This window comes from Physeter macrocephalus, chromosome 19 (assembly GCF_002837175.3).
Source record: "Physeter macrocephalus isolate SW-GA chromosome 19, ASM283717v5, whole genome shotgun sequence".
Lineage (NCBI taxonomy): Eukaryota > Metazoa > Chordata > Mammalia > Artiodactyla > Physeteridae > Physeter > Physeter macrocephalus.
The window spans coordinates 80,758,936-80,781,206 of record NC_041232.1 but is presented as its reverse complement, the minus strand read 5'-3'; the positions used below and the strand labels follow the sequence as shown (position 1 = coordinate 80,781,206).

Sequence of the window (22,271 nt, the reverse complement as noted above, 5' to 3'; positions counted from 1 at the left end):
TCTTCCCGGACCGGGGCACGAACCCGCGTCCCCTGCATCGGCAGGCGGACTGTCAACCACTGCGCCACCAGGGAAGCCCTACTTAATTTTTTTTATAGTTTTCAACTATCGCTTCAAGATAAATAAATTTGAATTTCCAACAAAGAACTCGAAGACAGTGTAGGAGTAATAAAACTTATCCTAATCATCCATGACTTACAACCAGTCTAATGAATTGCCTCATCAAGCCTTTCTATTGATATAGTGGTGATGAATCCAGGAAGAGTGAGGAATATCTAGAAAATTGGAAGAAACCCTTAAACGTACAAGGGCCTATTTATTTAGAGGGCACGTGGTATTTCTCGGCTCCCGCCATGCCTAACTGGGAGATGACATGGAGTCAAGGAAACGTTCCTGGATTAGAAGCCTGGAATGAGGCCATACTATTCCTGACCATTTCTTTGCCTTTGAATAAATTATAATACCCACGGGTTTTGGTTTTCTCCTGAGCAGAACATAAAGCGGAAATTTTCTTCTCCGTGATTGCTTTCAGAGCTAGCTAGCATTCCATCTATTTAGAAAATGTGTCCAACATCTCATGATAACTTCCCCGAGAGTCTATGAACTATCCCATGCCTCACCTAGTTGTAATAGTTGTAGAAATGATACAACAAGGATTCACATTCTCGAGTAAAAAAGGAAGCATTTGTGGTCGTTTCAGAGAAGAAAAGTGGGTGAATCTTTCGAATACATTGATAGAGAATTCACATGTGAGGCTGTTGACCTCTTATTTAACCCCCAGCCAGTGTCACAGCTAATACATCTTCGTGTTGAAACTCAGAGAGGTTGACCATACGAAACTGATGCGCGTGTCACTGAAGAGACATTTAACCATGGGTGTTTTGTGATGATACATTCTTTCGTGTGCAATAATTTTCACTAAACTGAAGGAAGCGTACTTGATATGTGTTGTCTTTCTGTGGTAACTTCAAAACCTGATACAACCGATGTCTTCTTTCAACTGCGTACTTAGTACAAGATGAAACTAGTACAGAAGGCCACGTCTGTGACATGGAACTGAGGTCAGAATATGAAGACAGCAGAGTCCCAGTGAAACACTGGACACTTCATTGGAGTTTTTGTAACTTTATCTAAACTGTTGCCCTCCTCTTGCTCTACCCCCGCCATGGGAAATAGCACTCCATAAATTTCATAGGCTAGAGGTTCACTTGTGTGGTGTATCACCTACTATAATTATTAACACAGGTCTAGTGGCAAAGTTCTATCTATTTTGAGAGGGCCAAGGTTCCGGGATTATAAAGTGTAGTTAATGATTGATAAAGCAGTTTGAAATTGCAAGGTATTGACAGACATGATAGATTTGGAGAAAATGTATAATTTTCACTTTGAACAGTTTTTAGTATAAGGTTTGCTATAAAACACAAAGTGTTAAAGGCCTAAGCTCAGCCCCACTGAGTGTATACTGCCCATTTATTGTGCTGTATGTATTGTAAAAATCAAATCTGGACTACAATGTTTTTACAAGAATATAATTTTCTTAGCTTGTTTTCACTGTAGCATTAATGGTCCATTTTGGTAAGTGGCTCAAATAATCAAGGGAGTAGTGTAATCATGCTTTTTTACAGAGTTTTCTGAGATACTGGCCAAAAAATGAGGGGCAGACATCAGTTTTTATGATGTTTTTAATAGCTACTATAAAGATACCACATGCAATAAACTGGATTTATAGAAACTACTAACAGTGTAAAGTTATTTATCAGTCCACTGCTTCTGTACTGGACAGAAAGAATAAGTGGTTAACCATTTTATAGGTGATAAAGTATTTTCAAACATAATTGCCCAATGAAGACAGAGGAAAATTGTACAAGATACCAGGACTAGTACTATAGTTACTACTTGTTGGAAAAGGTGAGGTTTACTTTTAATAAATACGTTTCACTTTATTTCACATGCTCTATCAAACCACATCTTCCTTAATATATAAGTAAATATATATTTCTTATTTCATTAAGTTCAAATTGTGGCAGTGGCCAAAACCTATTGATTCATAAATATTTATTGCATAAACAAATTAGTTCTGAGTGCCTGTTATTTGTTTGATGACTAAGAGAAAGAAGTCTTTTCTTTTCCCTCCCACCAGAATAGTAAACCATTGGGTCAAAGTTATTTTGTACTTTTCTACATAAATATAATGTCACGTGTACAACAATTAATATTATCAGAACAAAAAATTGGGGACATAAAAAATAAATCCCTTCAGGTAATCTTTCCATGAAATGTGTACGTCTTCCAGGCTTTCTCTGCTCTCAGAAGATCCTTTATGACTTGTGTTGGGTTCCTTGACCACTGCTTTCTTCCAACCCGATATGGAAACTGTGACCATCTTCGTCCACCGGTATAAATCTGGATGGAAAGCTGACTGACTCAGTTTCAGAAGGAGCCGAAAGATGTCTTTGGTTCATAGCAGTCACTCCCTCACAATGAAAAAGTCACATGTATATTAAAGAAGAACACCATTTCTGAAGGGAGAAAAATGCTTGCAAAGCACAGAGGCATCTTCAGTCAAAAACCTACAAGCTCCAGTGGGTTGGATACACGCCTATGACCACTCTACTTACTCCACTGGTGCTGGTTTTATGACCTTCCAGCAGACTGGTTCAGTAAGTTTTCATCTTTGGTTTTTGCAGAATATTTATCTGCTTGTCACTGATTACAGTGTGCATTGCCTTATGCCAAGTATATTGGGTTAGTATAAATTCTCTGATCTGTTCATTTAGCAATTTTGACTTAGCTGCAATCTTAAGTATAGTTAGAGGAGTATATGCTAGAATCAGTCTCCAAAAATTTATCATGAAATCTTTTACAGCATTATTCTCACTGTGATGAGATTGGGTTAAGGACATGGGAAGGAAATTTCTCTCTCACTGACTCTTTTTTATGACATTTTCTGAATGAACCAGCCCAAGGTTATGCCGGATCTTTGGGACCCCCTCAGTTACACTCACTGGTAATGATCACAAGCAGACTGTTCTGGAAACTACTTCATGCAGGAATCGTGTCTCCCGGCCAAACAGACACAAGAGCAGACTCGTCTAATTAGCAGAATCCCCCCGGACCCGCTGTCTGTGCTTCTGGCACATTAATAAAGCTGAGACATATACCAGGACCCCTGAGGATCTGTCCCCCTAAGTTCCATGTAGAAACTTGTGGTCTGTAAGCGACAACTCGACCGAGTGAGCCGCGAGAGGCTTGCTTTGAGCGCGGCGCCACGGGGAGCTGTGCTCAGATGGTCTCAGCTGGGAGTTGCTCTGGTGTGTTTCACTAGTGGCATTTCAAAAGCAAATGCCACGTGCTAAAGTAATTCAGAGGTGTTCAACCCTGAAAGCTGGGATTTCAGGGAAGGCTGTATCATCGTCAGGAACCAGTCATCCGCTCTTCTGCTGTGTCAGCAAAATTCACAGTGCAGAGGATTTGAGTAATTTTCTTTTTATCCCTGAAAGCTTAGGATAATTATTTTTCACAGCCACATTAACTCTTATGATTAGCATCTTGAGGGCATTTTCAGACTTATCTGAGAGATGTGGAAAATCTAGGCAGTTGCTATAAGTGCAAATTTATCACGGAGGGACTGAATACCGCTTTTACCACTAGTAACTCTCCACAATGAATTGTGACTCTGCATTCAAGCTATGGACATGGATGAAAACAAAGTCTTATCACAGATCAGCAAAAAAGGTACCCTTTCAACAGACTAACTTTGAAAGCTTAAAAAAATTTTGATATTGAAAAAAAAAATCAGGTTTTCATCTTACATGTGACCTGGGCTCGCTGTTCTTTAAATCCACCTTTGGAGTATTTATGAGCTGACCATCTTAGGCACGTGGCATCAGATAATTCAGGCAGAATGATTTTTATTTTTACTTGAGTAAACTCCAAAACTAAGGGCAAAAATATCTATGTTGACCCAAACTAGCCAAACTTCCCCAGTTCACGTGGAAATCACCACGTCCCTTTAAATCTAGTAGGTTTGTCATTAGTCTCAGGAATGAAAAAAACTTTTTTTTTTGGATCCATTTTCTCTTATAATCCCAGCCAACCCATATCCAGTAAAAGGAAAGTAAAGCCCAGCCAATTCTGGTTACACAGTAAATTACAAGCCCCTGATGGCTCTCTGAGAACAGCATCTGTGACACATAAAATGATACCTACAGTCCTGTCCCTATTGTTGGTCTCCTGACTGCAAAATGTCTGATTTCATTTAAAGTGTACTTTTATCTCTTTCTTAAATAGATTGTCATTTAGAGTCCTTCTTTTCCTCGAGGTTAAATGAAAGCCAATCGAGGATCACACCCAATCTTCCCCACGTAGCTCAGAGGGGGCCAAAGGGAGAAACATCGTCACCAACAAGGGATTACTGAACAGAAAGACAGTGCAGCGACGTGACGTGCAGGACAGCCAGACTGGTTCCTTCGCTTCCAAAGTGGTCCCTCTTTTCACATCGTCACCTATGTTTGTCACAGCAGCAGACGTGACTACATAAATACTTTGCTAATAAGAAGCCTTTTTTTTTTACAGCACTATTTTAAAAATATCTATTCAACATAACAATCTTAATTTTAATGCACCAAATAACAGTTTTCAACAATTTAAGTGAGCATATGCTGTCACTCTCAGCACACATTGATATATACTTGTTAGATATAGATGGATACAGCAATATCCATATCTATATTTGTCTACAGACACACACACACACACAGAGCACACACACAGAATAGAGCTACAAGGCCCTGCTTAAGAGTGTGTTCTAAATTTCGTGGGCGTGTTCCCTTGTCACTGGGCTTATTTATATGGAAAGTTGTGATGCCATTTGTAGAGCTTACTGGATTTGTCCCTGTCGAAACCCTCCAAGCCACGGAGCTTGTTGTGGGTCACCTTTCTGTCTAAGGACAGACCTCTCCTCAGGTGGGAGGACTGAGCCAGGAGGACAGGGGCAATGCCTTCACCCAGGTACAGTCCAGCGTGGGTGACTTCTCACCCTGCCCAGGCTTCTGCTAGTGTCAGACTCAAAGGATTTTATTTAAATGACTGTTCAGACGATTTGGATTCTATTTTTGTAAAACATAGACTCCCCCGCAAGAAACTCAATAAATAAAGGACTTAGCCACGGAATCAAGGAAGCAGAACTCCAGTTTTTAACCTTCCACTGGGAGCGGGGATAGACCCGACCCATTTCAATGTTCCCTGCAATTGGTCCTCCGCGAGGCAGAGGGCGCGATGGCCCCCAGGCAGGTCCGGAGAGACTGTCTCTCTGGTCTCAGCATCTCTCTGGATGTCATTGGATGAGGCTGGAGCTGTAGCTGAAGCCGTAGCTGCTGGACCGGGACAAGGACGGCTGTGTCTCTTCGCTCTGCTCCGAGGCGTAGCTGGGAAACGTCTGTGCACGTGACATCTTCGAGGACCCGAACCCGTGACCTGGAGAGAGAAAAAGGAAGGAGAGCTGTACCAAGAAACTGACTCCGAAAAGCGCGAGGTGAGTAGGTAAAAATGGAGAAACGGCGCCTGGTTCCTTGGTGAGCTAAAAATGTTGTATGCAGGGCTCAATAGTTTCCTTAGTGTGTCTTCTCAAAAATTCTGGATGCCAGAGAGCTAGGGATCTCAGACTTGTACTCTCCTTCAACCTTTGGAACAAAAGCACAAAAAGCTTTTCCAAAAAAAAAAAAGTGCTGTTTTTGCTGGAGAGCCTGTAAGCGCTTTCTTTTCTTTGATACTCACTTTTCAGCGTACAGAAGCAAATGACATACTTCATAAAACCTTTTGAGCAGGCAGACTACCCTTTATCCTAACCCGTCACCATCAATTATCAGGAAAAAGCTTTCACAATGATTGCGTTCCAGGCCCTAGCTTCTTCTGGCGGGTTTGTGAGTAACCGAGCCCACTTCATGGTATGGTTAACCCAAACGATAAACCTTCATGGTTACTAAAATGGCCTCAAAGTTAAGTCTTATAGGACTTAACTTTGATTTCTATGATTTTATAGTTCAGATGCACCCCTGCGACGAGAAATTTGTTTAATGCAAAATCCGGAAATGATTACTGGAAAACTAGCAGAATGCTAACAACGTAGGGAGAAAGGATGCGTTCTAGGGCTTCAGGTGAACTTCCCAGGGGTCTCCCCATCCTTCTTAATCAGTCAGTAATTGTTCTTCACACGTGAGAATGATGATTATCTAATGGATGAGCTCAGTGGGGAGAGAAGAAAAAATAGAGTGTGCTCTGCCCTCTCAGAGCTTCTATTTCACTCAAAGCAAGAGATGTATTGAGTTTGGTTTATATTTTTTCTCATCTCTATGGCGAGGAATCCAGGGAAGATGATCTGTTAACACAGAAACATCAAACACCTCATCAGGCTCCTCAGGTGGGGCTGGCGTTCGCAAGGTCATGCACTAAAAGCCAGTTTCATCGTCAGGTGTGTTTGGTGACTCGGAATCTATCCGTGTCGAGTCTGAAGCTTGGGTTCCAGGGAGGAAATGCAAATGCATTGGGCAATAAAAAGGTAATTAAAGTGGTAGAACCTCTTAATGTTAAGAAGTCGTGAGAGCAAAATCTTGCTTTCGAGATAAAAATCATTTTAGTCTCATTGTTGGCCTGGTTCTCTCATTAAGACTCAGCAGTAGGTCAGGGAGGAGAGGCCTGGGCATTTCCTACTAAGGCTGTCCTGTCTGCTCCTGTGCTTCTGCCACCCAGCCTCCTGCTTCTGAGTTTCCAGACCTTTCTGCTCCCTTCCCTCCCTCTCCCAGGGTCCTGAAATCCCATTCCCTTTCTGTGCTCCTTCAGGCCTGAGGGGGGCAGCCTTGCCATTGCCGTCTCTCACATCTCCTTACTGGTTCAGTAATTGGACCGACAGCTGATTCAAGGGTCCAATTGAATTCCATCATCAAATTCTCATAAAATCTCAGCTAAGTGTGTCTTCTCTTTGCTGTAGGACCCTGAGGAGGCAATGGGGAAGATGAAGCTGGGGGTAGGCAGGAGGGTTTGGCCGTTAGAGGCGAGATCAGCTTGAGGACTGAGGAGTTAGCCGGGCACACGTGCTGCCCCTGCGACGAACTCGTTGTAACTGATCTTGAGAGACTTGGTCTCTGGCTTTCGCAGTTTCTTTATCTGCACATTCAGGATGACAATAATGGTATACTGTGGTGCTTTTGAGTATTAAATCAATGTGTATCAATTAAATTCATACATGTTAAATGCATCCCCACAGCAAGAGACAGATGCCATGAGGGACTCTATCCGGCACGGCCATCCATAGGGGGCAGTGTGTGAAGGCTTCCCTAAGGAGGTGGCCTTTTGACATGATGCTCATACGACAAGGTTGTGATACACTAATCCGACATGGGGAACATCACTTAAAATTTTAGCAGTTTGCCTCCTTTTCTCACCATTGACTTGCTGGATGATGGTTCAGTTCCCGTAAGAGGAGAGACTGGCGTTCACGAGCACAAACCAGTTGGAAATCCTAGTATTAAGACCATGTTCCTGGCCTTGGCTTTATCCTGTTATTTAAAGAAACGTTAGAAATATCTGAAGGAGAGCAATGCGAGAGCACACCTTTAATTCGCATTACTTGTGGTCTAAAGGCTAAGGTTTAAGTCGTGAATATAGAAGAGTCTTTGCCTGTGCACACAGAATCTAGAATCTTGGGGATAAAACTTCAATCATGCAACTAAAATTTGCCAGGCATCTACTAAAATAGTTCAGGACTCCACAGGGAAGACAAAGTAATGGAAGCCATGGTTCCTGAGTTTCCAGAGTTCACAAGCTGCTTTGGGAATGATCATCAGACAAGGATAGATAACAGTACACATCAAATGAAGGGTCCGCACAGCCAGTGCTGCATGGGATCGGAGCAGGACGCCAGCGGAGCTTAGAAGAGCTGGTTCCGGAACTGTGCACTTCAGTTCAACAATCACCAGTGACCTCTGCTCCACGGAGTGTGTAGACACCACCACCACGGACTCTGAAATTGCTGAGTGCAAAATCCAGCTCTACCGTCCCTTTCTGAGCCTCTTTTTCTTGCATGGAAAGAACATACTTTCCTAAGGTATTCTGAGCGTTAAAGAAAACAACATACAGGAAGACACCTGGGATGGTAGGTGACTAATAAATGTTAGTTTTTATCCCTTCTTTCTATGCTGAATGTGTTCACGCTCTTGTCCGTTTTCTTGTTCAATGTCTATACTTTGTCTACCCTCGCAGTACGCTGTTCTCACTGTGACAGGTTTGAAATATTATTTTCCTTCAAGGTCATCTTGAAGATTTCTTCCTCTCCTCTACAAACAATTTCTAGTCTAATTGAAGATTAAATGATGTTTTTTTCTCACCTCAACCATTTCTTTACGGACAGTTCACAAATGATGCTGTTTCTGCTTATCACAAAAATAGCGTACCTCAATCAGAGCTGAACATATGAAGGCTTAATAAGTGCTGTTTGATTTTGGCAACAATGAGCATGAGAACAAGAGAGAGAAGTAATTAATCATTCTCTCAACATTTATTTGAATTGTGCCCTTAGGACTGTTGATGAAAACAAAGCACATCAACTTTGTGGCTTAAATTAAAAACTTGCTGGACTAGACCTGCTCGTTCCACCCAACAGAGACCCTATTTAAGTTCTTCCTAAGCTTGCCCCTCCGGACCGTCCCCTGAAAGACAGACTCCGGGCATCTGGGGGATGCTGCGATTTAAAAGTAACAGGGCTTCCCTGGTGGCGCAGTGGTTGGGCGTCCGCCTGCCGATGCAGGGGACGCGGGTTCGTGCCCCGGTCCGGGAAGATCCCACGTGCCGCGGAGCGGCTGGGCCCGTGAGCCGTGGCCGCTGCGCCTGCGCGTCCGGAGCCTGTGCTCCGCAACGGGAGAGGCCACAGCGGTGAGAGGCCCGCGTACCGGAAAAAAAACAAAAAACAAATAAAAGTAACAAATTTGTTCATAGCTACCAGTCTATCTTAAAAGTCCTTTTGAATTTTCAATTCTACTCCATTGTATATTCATGTTTGTTTTAATAGAAAATAATATTTTCTACCCATATATTCAGGTAACATTGACAATCTGGGAGAGAAACATATTTACCTGGTGGTTTGAAGTATACTGTGAAATGACACTTCCTACCATCCCCTACCCCCTTCCCTCCATGGCAAGTATATGAGCCCCAGATGGAGAAACATGGGTCCACTCCAAAAGGAAGGACATGCATATACTGGATACAGAGGCGTTTAAGACGTTTGTTTATTCTAACAAAATTACATGACTTCTCCTGGAAACTGAAGAGTATCACGTGACAAGAAAGGTGAAGTGACTCTAGCCATAGAAGGAAAACTTCCTGCCGCATCATGAAAGGTTCAGACCGGGAATAAACTAGAGGGAACACAATGCAGTAGAAAATAACTACCAAATCGGAATGCAGGACCAGAGATTGACATCACACCTAGGAGGAGAAGTGAAGAATGGCAGGCTCTTGTAAATATCTTCTCTTTCCTGAGGGATGAAGTCGTACTTTGCTGCCTGGTACAGTTAGCACTGCCCATTCTCTTTCTGCTAGCTTCTAGTTTTCCATACTTACTAATACCGATTCTATTCTTTACATAAAATGTAAAGGAAATTGTTTTGGAAGGAAGTCAGAAGATTCCCAAAGCATAAAGCCTGTGGTTATTAATTGGTAAGAGGCGATGCCCCAGTAATGCTACGTGCTGGCGTGAATTTGTGTGTTTTATTGGTTTGTTAGAATCTGGGGGAGAGGAAAGAGTGTTGTCCCTTTAAATAATAAAACAAAACAAACAAGACAAAGGAGGAAAAACCCCCAAATAAAACAGGTGCCGCCTGAGGACGGGAGCAGCCTGGAATAAAGACATCAGCGGCAATGAGGGCTCAGCGGACGCGGGGGAGACGCTGATTTCCGTGGCTAGAAACCCCTTGTGAGGGGAGGGCAGGCGGCAGATCAGGCCTGGATGCTGGAGGGGGAGATGGAAGGATAAGCTGGGGTGCAAAGCAGAGGGCTTAAGGGCTCCCACTGCAGTGGATCTGGGGCCAGCAGGTTTTTATGGGATGTTTGAAACTTGTATGTTTACCTTGCAGCCAGGTAAAAGGTGAAACCAGACAGGAGGTAGAAGCAACAAGGGCCATCTCCAGGCTCTTAGTAAAAACCTACCGTGTATTAGTCATGCTTAGAAATGCCCAGGACCTGTAGGTAGCGGCTCTTGTATAAGCTGTATTTGAATTTTCCTCAATTTGTTCTAATTACAGTTCAAAGCAGACTATGTTTTGGGTCGATCTTTGTGCTGTCTTAGGCGGGTGCTCCAGAAATGCCTGTGGGGATTCCAGGGTCCCAGGAGCTCCATGACCCTCGAATAGATTTGCTGGGGGGAACTGAGGCTCGGTTCAGCGCATCTGAGCCACCGGGGAATGAAGATCATGGGTTTCAACGCAGACAGAAAGTGATTTGGAAACGAAAAGCCATGATGGAATAACTACTGTTCATTGAGCACGTATTTCTATGCTAACTACATTAGAAATATTATTTTAAAAAATCCTCATATCAGTTCTGTAAGACTGGGCGGCTTCAACAACAGATATGTTTTTTTCTCTTAGTCCCGGGGCCAGTCTGAGATCAAGGTGCTGGCAGGGTTGGTTCCTGGTGAGAACTCTCTCCTGGGCTGGCAGGGGGTCCTCACTGTTGCTTTTCTCTGTGTGCACTTTCCTGGGGTCTCTTCCTCTTATAAGGACACTAATCCTGTTAGATCTCTGTCCAACCCATATGATATTATTTAACCTTAATTGCCTCCCTAAAGGCCCTATTTCCAATACAGTCATATTTGGAGTTAGGGCTCCAGCCTATGAACTTTGGGGGACACAGTTCAGTCCATAGTCCATTCATTTTATAATAAATAAAATTAATCAGGAGACATTAATCTGAGAAAATGTAGGTGACACCTTTTCTTTTGTTAGGGATTTTTATTTCCTTGACCTTTTCTCTGGGAGGTATTTGTACTTGCTAGTGAAAAGATGTAATTTGGCTTAAGATTACATAAAATGATTAAACAGGACATGTAATTTTTCATCCTTCAAATTGTCAAAAAAAGAAAAATTTTAATGGTTGTTTTATGCCAGTGTTTCTGATATAAACTGTCAATTTGCATTGCACTAGTTTACATTCCCACTTGGAGGGTATAAGAGTACTTTTTATCTTAACATTCGATGATCTGGATATTAGATTAAAAATTTTGCCAGGTTGAAGGATGAAAAATTGCATCTTATTGTTTAATTTCCTTTTGCTACATAAAGTATTTAAATTTTGTAGTCAAGTGTTGGTGGTTTCTGACTTTGTGTCTTGAAATAAGTCTTTCTTCATCACAAGACTATTAAAATATTTTCTTATAAGTTCTTTTCATATTTTCATCAATTTCTTTTGCTATCTTGAGCTTTTTAATTTATTGGGAATCTCTCTTGGTTCATGCCCTAAGTTAAGGATCCTGTATTGTGTGATGGTTAATTGTGCTGGCTCTGAAGGAAGATGACTTGGGTTTGAGTTCCCACTCTATCCCTTTGCTGTTCTGTCCTTCGAGTCCCTCAAGTGTAAAATGGCAATTATAATAGTTTCTACCAATAGGATCATGTGTTAAGAGTTATTTCATAATAGCACAGTCTAATGGTGTATTACATTAGTGTTTATATAATACAATATTAACACTAAGAGCAGGGGTACTATATCGTGGCATATGCACACGAGCGTGCGAGCACTACACACACAGCCCACTAGTTCATTTAATCTTCACAACCTGCTACTGAAGTAGAAACAAAGCGTTTGCAATAGTGCCTGGCATTGATCCTTTGTTATGAGGTTCATAATGATGTGTCATGGTGTGAGAATTTTTCCAGATACTTTATGAGATTTTTTTTTCAATCAAGGAACCAAGGTGTCTCATTTCTGGGAAATACTTCTGGATTATTATTATAATTTTTGTTAATTATTTCCCTTCCACCATTTTTCTCTGCTCTCTTTCTCCCACTTCTGTTCTCTTTCTCTAACCATCTATTATTTATATGTTCCAGTGCTGTTCTGATCTTATAATTTTCCAATCTTTTTTATTTTCACTCTCTTTTTTGCTGCTTTATTTTGTGGGAGATTTGAGGTTTGCTTAACCTTCTCTTCCAAGCTTACTAAATTATAAAAAAGATTTTACTGCTCTAATTTTAATTTGCAAAAGCTTTCTTTGCCCTTTTCCTTTCCCTCTCTTGTTCTCCTTTCTTTAATATACATTCATACATTTATTGTTATTAATAATGGCACTTTCACCCCTAAAACTATGGACCTTTTTTGCTTGTTTCGTAAGTGGACATCTAAATATCCTTTACTCGTATATTTAAAAATTAGAAATTTTTGAATGGGAAAATGCATATTATTTAATTCTATGTAGTACCCAGCCTCCAGTTATAAAGAGACTGGTGGGTTAGCAACTGCATTCTAATACTGAAAAATATCCAACACAATATAGTTTATAATACTTTAATTTGTTTTAAAGATGGTTTAATTTGATTCATACAGAATTACATTTTTAATACCCATTTCATAAATTCTCTGGACTAAAAATAGTCTTCTATCTATTATTCTGATTGATGTAGCTAGCATTCATTTTTTCCTGTTGCTTGCATTTCATTTCTCATGTATTTTAATTACCTACTGGGATATTAATTTTCTACAACTGTGATATTAATTTTCTATAACTGTGATCTCTCTTCACAAAACGTAGCTGAACTCTTCACTGTTAGCAGAATGCATTTGAATAGTTGTGGAAGGTATAAGCAATCTGTGGCAGCTACTAAAATGGTAAATATTAACATGGGATAATCTAAGTTGAAACTGAGTAGAGGATACATGAAATAAAAATTCATCAGTGTTGCTCAACAAGAGGAATGGGAAAATATAAAAATTCAGTTTTTTGAGGAATGGGAAAATATCATAAAATAAAAATTCAGTTTTTTATTTAGTTTTTGAGCTATAAATTTTTCATTGCTATTTTCAAGGGTTTAGGTATAAAATTTTGAATATAATGTTAATAAAAATAAGTTATATATTGATACATCTTTGTTTCCATTTATGAATATATTATTTATAGAAAGTTTTAGCAATCAAGGAACTATTCAGGATCATGAAGTAGGGTGTGCCCAGTTCAGGTTGAGATCTCCAGAACTATAATCTGAGGTATTTTAACAAGTTTACTGAAAAGTCACATTAATCTGCAAATCAATCAACAAGTCACAACAATCTGCAAATCAATAACAAGAATACTTTCCAGCTGATCATCCTCAAGATGATATCTTAGGGAGAAAATGGAAATTTTTATTTGATATAATTCTTTTCTAATGATTTTAAACGAATACATAGAAACACTTTTCCAAGAGCATGGGCCTTCCCTACATAATGTATAGTTAGAGATTTGAGTTACGACAGAAATGTTATAGAAAAAATATTGAATGTCACATAAGTTTACACAGGAGGAGGTTTGCAAAAAAGACTAAATATGAGGAAGATTAACAAAATTATTGAAAATTTACTGTCAGGTTTTCATTAGAGTGTAGCAGTTTTATTCTGCGGTAGATACAAGGTTAAGCTTGCATTTAGTCTGAGGACCTCTGAAATGAGTTTGAGGATAAGTGTCTAAAAATATGCTTAGCACTCAACACATCTGATTTCATCTCATTCTCTGTAGAACTTTACCTAGAATTTTTCCTTCTAGTAATGACTAGGTTGATTTTTCAGAGATCTGGGAAACATTCTGATAATCACTAACAAAATTTTGTCTTAGATTTGTAAATATTTTGTTTGTCAGTATAAGACCACAGTGCCCAAATGGTCATGGCTTTCAGACTCTATCTCACCATTGGGAATTAGGCCCTCATGATGCTAATAATTAATGAAAGATAAAATTCCAGATGGTGAGTTGCAGCAGATGAGATATGGACATGGGGAGGGGACACACCCTGGAGAGTCTGTTATATCTTATGAAGCCAAATGGATATTTTTTTAATGGATGATAGAAAACTTTTGAATGATTTAAAGATGAGTGATTGGATCGGCTTTGCGGTTCAAAAGCTCGCTCATTCAGTGAGACGACAGAGGAGCTGTAATCAATCTTTTCCCACCATCACACGTCTGATAGCTTAAATTTAGCCCCAGATAGAACAATTTCTCACAGAAGGTAGTGCAAAGATAAAAAGAAGCCTCTGGTTTTATGTGCATTTCCTAGGGTTTACTTCGAATTCTTCCTGATTTTCTCCAACTCATCAGCGTTCTTCCAGGTCCAGTGGGAGCGTTGGAAACTGCTGGTACCGACGACCTAGAGAAGAATGAGGCCAGAATGGTTGGGTGCGGTGAGGAGTTGAGGACGTTCATTGTCATTGAGAAAGACCTACAAATATTTCTCACTATAGTTAAATTCAGTATGCTGCGTTCTCATTATACAGTCAATAAAGTGCGGTAATTTCAGAACCTGGAAATCTGACGCCTAGAGAGTTTCTGGTTAGTAGCACTTCCTGGAAAGTCGATATTGCAGTGTCTGTATTGATATTGAAAATATCCAGATAAATAGAGAATAGGAGATCTGAGATTCATGAGAATGGAGTCAAGGAGTACAGGACAAAGGACGTGTTCTGTGGACATTTCTTCTGTTTTATGAGAAACTGCTGCAAAAAACCCAAATTACTTTCCTAGGCAGGTTGAGAAATCCTTATTAGGCATTTTATCACCATTGTACCCCGAGACAGCAGTGAAAATCATTTTAACCCCTGGTTAGCTTTTAATTTTTAATTAGTTATCTTTATTTTATTTTTACTCTGTGAGAGACTGAAATATATTTTCATCAGTTATTGTTTAATATTAAATACTAACGTCAAAAGGCTAGAAAATGTTTGTAGAATTTTTGCCATTTTACAACGTCACGTTACCTGTAATGGTTTCACTGAAAACAGGCCAGGACAGGGAAGGGTTGAGAGCACAGGCTCGAAGGCCGGTCCTGGCCTCACCAGGTGACCTCGGGTGGGATACAGTCATACATCAAGTGTCCGAGTGCTTGACTCACGATATTAGTGGTCATTTATACTGAGCACTAACAGTGTACCCGGAAGTGTCAGATGTTTCACTCATGTTGATTTACTTAATCCACCTGGCAGCCCTATAGGATCAGTCCTCTTTCTCTCCTGGGTGCACAGACACCAGTGCTGGAATCCAGGCTGCTGGCTTGAAACTCTTCACTCACCCCCGGAGGTTAAGGCTACCCCACAGTTAGCACAACAGAGAAAAGGGCATGATTTGGCAAACAAAAACATATTTTAGAGGCAAGGGAGCAAGCAGGCCTCAGAACTTTTTTTTCTTTTAATTCCCTCAGTTATATTGATTTTCAGAAGAGCACAGGATAATCTGAATTACTTTATTTCATGTTACTTGACTGTGAGAATATGGATATTCGCTGTTTTTTCCAAGAGTCTTTATTTCTTTATATGTTTTACTTTGATTTTAAAATTGTGAGAGTCAGAAATGTTAGTTTCTATCGTTTATTTTTAAAAATATTTAACAATCACTTAATAGAATAAAATGCTAAATCTTAGAAAGTTATGATCAATAATCCATCTGGATTGTTCTTAGATTACGTCCATGACAGTGAGTTGGCCAGTGTTACTAAATTCACTCAATTTCACTACTGCTGTAGAGAGTAATATTTTTATGGAAACCATTTATGTTTACATAATTAATAACATTGACTTAAATTGGTAAATCATATAAAAATTAAAATTTCCTAATTAACTAAGTCAAAGACAGAAAAGCTTTATGTTTCCTTGAGTCTTTTTGCTTCTACATAAGTCTCTAATTCTATCAAATTTTAAAAATTTCTAGTACTGGGAAATTTGGCCAGCTCTTTAAGGAAACATATTAGTTTATATTCTTTCCTACACTATATATAAAAATAAATTACAAAGACCTTGAAAAGCAAGTGAAAAAATAAGCATTAAAAATAACTAGAAAGAAATCTAGGAAAGTAGTTCGAATTGGGAGATTTTTCTAAGTATGAAAGCAGCTGAAGTTAAAATAAAGGGTCACTTGTCATTTTTTGACACCAAGTCGAAAAGAATCAAATTCTGAGTTTTAACTCCTCTAAAGCTGGACAACACTCAGTCCTGTGGAGCCTCAATTTTAATGTGACTCTGTCAGGAAAGTGTTTATTAGCTACCATTGACATGTTAGAGAACATTTCAGCCTGGATTGATTCACTGAGGGGTCATGACAGTGGTGGTGAGGGGGCTTGAAGTGGTCAGAAAACTATTTTTGTTAAAAATTTTAAAGGAAATTATATTTTTACTTAAGACAAGTCTGCCCAATGTGAGTACATTTTCTATGTGCTTTGGTTGGATATATCATATATATATACATATGAATACACACATACATATATACACACACATACATATGTATATACACACATACGTATACATATATTTCAGGCTGGTAGTACTATCATCTAATGATTGTAACTTTTGATCTTCAGTCATATGTATTTTACTTAAAACATTTTTTTGGGTAGACAAGTCATTCCAAACATAAATCCAATGAAATGATAATGAAAGAATCTCTCAGTGAAGATGGGTGTAACAACTAAGACAAAGAACAGGCATCTGTCAGGAGCTAGAAATATGGACTTCTAGAGAAAGGAGGTCGCTGAGAAAGGAGAGCATTTTTGCTTGACCTGAGAATTTGGTACCAGTATTCTATGAATTCGGCCATAGCAAATAGGCCCTCCTGGTCCTTTCAATCAGATTAGAAATGTAATTCTCAGAAAGAAAATTGGAGTTTAGCTGCGTAAGAAATGTATTCCTCTCAGCTGTGAAAGAAGTGCCTGGGAGACCAGAGATGGGACCTTGAGAACTGCTGATTCTGCCAGACTCGCAGACTTTACTAGCCTTGAGCCTTGAGCAGAGTTATAATACAGATAATCTAAATGGTTTCAGCAGGTTTAGAAACGAGACTGAGACGGCAAAGTACTACACCTTTTAGAAACTTTGAAGCGAAATTGTATGGGGAACACAGGAAAGTTAAAGAATATAATTCAGGGTGTGATAGACTTGAGTTATAGAGTCCTGACTGTAGCTGAAGCCTGAGGTTCCTCTTTATCTGTGAAATGAGAACCGTCCTAGCGACTCTCCCTGAGCAGTGGAGATGAAGTGGGACAGTGTAACTAAACCAATGCGGGGAGTAGATACCAACATGTTGTAGTAATGCCTTCGTTTTGCTTCCCTTTTATTTGAAATGGGTTTCTGGATATTGTTGAATTTACTAAATAACTAGGCTCTGATAAATTGAAGAGAGAATTTATTTCTAAAAATGGAGGAGGGAAAGGTGAGCTGTTTTGGGGTTCCCGTTTGGGAAAGCCCAGCAGCTGGAGATCTGATGTCTGCAATGTTCTCTATCACCTACAGACAAAGAATGAGAGGCTTTTAAAATGGGGAAAACCTTTGTGCCTCTTCAACTTGGCATTCATCAATTAAACAGGAGAGCATGGCCAGCAAACGAAAACTTGTCCGTTACTGACAGGTGGTATTTCAACACTGAACCCACCATTCTTCCCTGCCCGATTTCCTGTCCTCCTGTACCTACTATTTCAGTGAATGGCACCCATCAACCCAGCCCAGGTCAGAGAACTGGGAGCCATCCCGGTCTCCTTGCTTTGCTGTCATCTCCCCTCCTGCCATCAGCCACTAAGTTCTGCAGGTTCTACCTCTTCAAAACCTCTTGAATCCACTTATTTTCTTCATGCTCCCTACCTCTGCCCTAAATTTCTCATCAGGCTTATGGCCATAGCCAGCCGGCTGGGCTTCCAGACAGTGGTGTCCACCCCGCTGCACACCTGTTCAGGGTAAATGCAAACTCTCCCGCATGGGACTTGACTTAAGTACTTAAGGTTCTCAATGGTGGTGACAAGGGTATGATTTGGGGGTTCTTTACTCGACCCTCATGTACAAAATGCATCAGTTCCACTCCTCTCCAGTAAAAACCCATGTAAAAACATTGCTTTGCTTACGAATACGGTTTCAAGACAAATCCTCCAGGGCTTCCTTTTAACCACATTGTTACCCTTAAACTCTTTCCTATATATATGTGTATAAATATATTGGAACTGCCGCTAAGGACTCTGATTTGAACTGTGCTCACTTCTCCAGCTTCAGCTTTTTCCAGCCTCCACCTCCACGTCTGCTTTCACGGCCTCTTTCTAAAGGACACACAGTTCCCAGCTCAAGAGGCTCCCTGACCCGTGGCATGGGCTTCTTTCTCTGCTTAGAATGTCCACCCTCACACTCCTTTGTGCTCAGCTCTTTCAGGCTAATTCCTGTTTTTCTTGAAGAATCCATCTTGGAGGCCGGGCACCATCTCACCCAGCCTGAGTCTGCTGCGCTTTTTTTTCATTTTTATTTTATTTACTTTTGGCTGCGTTGGGTCTTTGTTGCTGCGCGCGGGCTCTCTCTAGTTGCGGCGAGCGGGGGCTACTCTTCGTTGCGGTGCGCGGGCTTCTCATTGTGGTGGCTTCTCTTGCTGCGGAGCACGGGCTCTAGGCGCACGGGCTTCAGTAGTTGTGGCTCGCGGGCTCTAGAGCGCAGGCTCAGTAGTTGTGGCGCACGGGCTTAGTTGCTCCGCGGCACGTGGGATCTTCCCGGACCAGGGCTTGAACCCCTGTCGCCTGCATCGGCAGGCGGATCCTTAACCACTGTGCCACCAGGGAAGCCCCTGCTACACTTTCTTAGCACCTCCTGTATACCTCTTGCTCATCTCTTAACGCTTCACCTTGGTGTCTCTTCTGTGAGCTTTTACCCTGAACTTGAGGAAAGGAAGCTTATTTACCTTTGTCTTTGGAGCCTTGTAAAATGCCAGGCTCACAGCAGGCACTCACTAAATATTAACGAATAAAACTATGAAAAATGCATGCAGCAGCTCACTCTGTGCAGATAGAAGATAGAGAGAAGGACCGATACCTCATCGATTGCCTCGCACGTCTTTGATGGTCAATAATTATTTTGTTGATCAAAATAACTTAATGATGTCGCCTGGTCCTGGCTAATGGGGAAATGACAATCCTTTTTAAAATGAGAATTTTAATAATAATGTAAGGCTAAATGTGATTGTCAAATGTATGCTATAGGTATAAACAGGAGAATAAGGAAATGATTATTTTTAGCGTCATTATAATATACTGACCCCAACAAATGTACCAATTTAAGACGTTTTAAAAGATCTGAACAGATGCGAGTTTAGTGAAAACATGAGGAAGTGAAAGTTTGTTGGTAGACGATCCTCCACGAGCCTCTTGCATTTCTGCATGTTTTGTGAGCAAAGGCACAGATGACCTTCTTCTGAAAAATGGAGCAAGTGTCTCCCTCTGGAGAAAAGGGAAGATTTGCTTACGTCCCATGAAGTAAGGATAATGGCTCCCTCTGGGACAAAGTTCAGGCTGGATAATCGCCCACTATAAAATACTGGGGTTCCCATGCCTGTGGTTCCTCTCCTGTAACACAACCTACTTCATGTGTGGGTGTCACCTGACCCTCTCTTCATCTCCCTGTAAGAAATGGGACTCAGGAAACCAACATAAATGGCTGATACTCTGGCCAATGCTATTGCTGTGAGTAATAAAAGGTCCTGAGTCTCTGATCCAGGGGTCTCTTGTCTTCTGCCGGCATCCACGGAGCTGCGGCAGGCTTACTGGCTAGCTGGCCTGTGGGGTGAAATCTTAGACTGTCCACAGTTCTTGACGATGTTAATAAATAGTGATATTTAATGATTCTCACGATAATGGCGGTGACTTCCAGTTTTTGTTGGATTTTTACAATGACTTATTATTTAGTAAGACTCTGCTAAGTTTCAGTGAAATTCTTCATTATCTGAAATACACATCATATCTTAATGAAATAATTTCATGATAGTGACCAATAGGACCGTTTCATAGAGAGAGCTGAATAACTCCATGATATGTGAGAAAGAAAGAATGAATACGGACATTCTGGAATTCTTATTAGAGAACAGAAAATTAGGTAAGCAGTTCTCTTACCACTCAAATTCATAGGATGGATATACTTACTAATCAAAATTAATTTCCAGTAAAGACAGTCCAGTCACCTGAGAATTATCCAAATTATTTCTTATAAGGCATATAGATTTTTGTTGCTGCTATTGTTTTGATGGGGAGAGTCTCTTCTTCAGATGATTTTTTTTAACAATAGCATGCTGTCAACATAAAAATAAAATGGAGAAAAAAATCAGAGCGTTCATTTGATTGTCACGGGAAGAAAGAAACATTTATTTTAGGACAAACACAACACAGAGAAGATGAATGATTCCTGTGGTTTTAGAATGAAGCTTTCATTCTGTTAGAGTCTTTGTTAAAAACAGTGAAGCATGTTTTGTGCTCGAAGATTTTGCTGCCCTTTAAAATTGCTCTAGAGAAGATCGCTATACCGCAATAGGGTACTTTAAAGATAGAAAATAAAGAGATTATAGGGTAAATAGCTTACAAGCTGTGATGGTTAACATTCAGGGGATGATTAACTGGTGAATATATATCTCTTATCAGAGTTCTTTTGTTAAGATAGTTTCTTTTTGTCTCCTGTGACAGACAGTTAAACTGAACTGAGAAGATGCAGTCTTAGTGTATTTTAGAATATCCTGTTACTGCTGTTAGAACGTGGGATGGAAAGCAGAGAAACGTGGCCTACACAGGAAGTATGGTGCGGGGTGGGGGTGGGGTGTTTGAGAAGCCAGTTGACAATCGGACACGCTCTGTCTCACTGATAACTTTCAATTACCGACTTGCCTCACTATTCTCAAGCATTTTAACCTAATTACACATCCTGTGCGATTTTCACAGGATGGTTGACATGTGAGTCTATTGGGGAAAAAAATGTGATTGTATAGAAAATGAATGGCCGATGATTGTTATTCTGATATTTACAAACTTCTGAATGGTTTGCCTTTTTACTTTAATAACAGTAGGTTCTGGCAGTGTTTACATATTGCAGCTGTATTTTTAAATAAGTGGAAAGAGATAGGCTATAAAAACAGTAAATCGAAGGTTTAACATCCCTCCTAATCTTCATTGTCTGTGCTAACCTGTGCCCCCTGGAGCTAATCCATGCACAGAGGCAGCTCCCTTATTGCTTGGTGTGTGTTGAAGTGTGTACTGTTGGGAAAAATTCATCAATGACTTGCATCATTACACATGTATTCTGCCTTTTGCTTTCTACTGACAATCACAGCTTTAGATAGATTCATTAAGTCTGCATCTATCTCTCTAGATCAATAATATATATAGGCCATATTAAAAAAATATTATATGAGTTTTCCTTTGTGGCAGAAACTACAAGGCACAATAATTTTTGTCCATTCAGTTGCTTGAGACTTGGGAGCTTGGTGCGGGGATGCGTGTGGGACGCAGCTGGTGGTTAAGATCACTGTCTGAAATCCCGTTCAGTCTCTGGATATATGGGATGCGCTGGCATGAAAACTGGTCTCGGACAAGCTGCAGAGCTCCTGGGGAAGGGACAGTTCGCGCGGTCTCACAGCCAGGATCACAGGCTGGAGCTGCTCGCTGGCTTAAGCGGCAGCAGGTACACTGTAGACAGTAGGGAAATCTGCAGCAGTGCGGTATTTTTGTCTAGACTTTTTTCTGCACTCATTGCATACTCTTCACTCATTGAGAAGAATACATGCTGAAGTAGATGGCTATTCTCCTAAGACTAAGATAATGATACAGATTAGATTGAGTGACACGGGCTAAAATTAAGAAACACACGGAAGTCAGCAAAAGTAGCAGAGAGGCAAGAGTTCATTCCTGGTGAGATGGTACTACCTGGTGCCCCTGTGTACTTGTAAGAATATTTTTTTTGCTTTTAGAATAACAGGCAGACATTCTCTGATACCAACAGTGCTAAAACCACGACTCTGTTATATGTGTGTAAAACTTTTCTGTTTAGTATTTTTTACATGCATTGTTTCATGAAGCCCTCGCAGTAGAGAACTACACTCTGATTTCACTGGGGGTTACGCCGTGGTGCCCGACAGCCCTCTATAGGGCAGAGGGGACGCCTGCAGGCTGGGGGGGGTCTTTCCTGTGTGAACCTGGCTGGGGCCACAGACCCGGTTTTTTTTTTTTTTTTTTTTTTTTTTTTTTGTGGTATGCGGGCCTC

At 40.5% G+C, this 22,271-nt stretch overlaps 1 protein-coding gene across 1 annotated transcript in view; it reads right to left on the bottom strand.

Annotated features, from left to right (window-relative positions):
* Window positions 1-4,749: 4,749 nt before the first annotated feature.
* DOK6 (docking protein 6) overlaps window positions 4,750-22,271 on the bottom strand; it is a 416,007-nt gene continuing 398,485 nt past the window's right edge. The window contains exon 8 of the mRNA XM_024133945.3: window positions 4,750-5,475. Within this exon, the coding sequence (XP_023989713.1) occupies window positions 5,336-5,475 (140 nt within the window). The 3' untranslated portion in view covers window positions 4,750-5,335. The remainder of the gene's footprint in view (window positions 5,476-22,271) is intronic.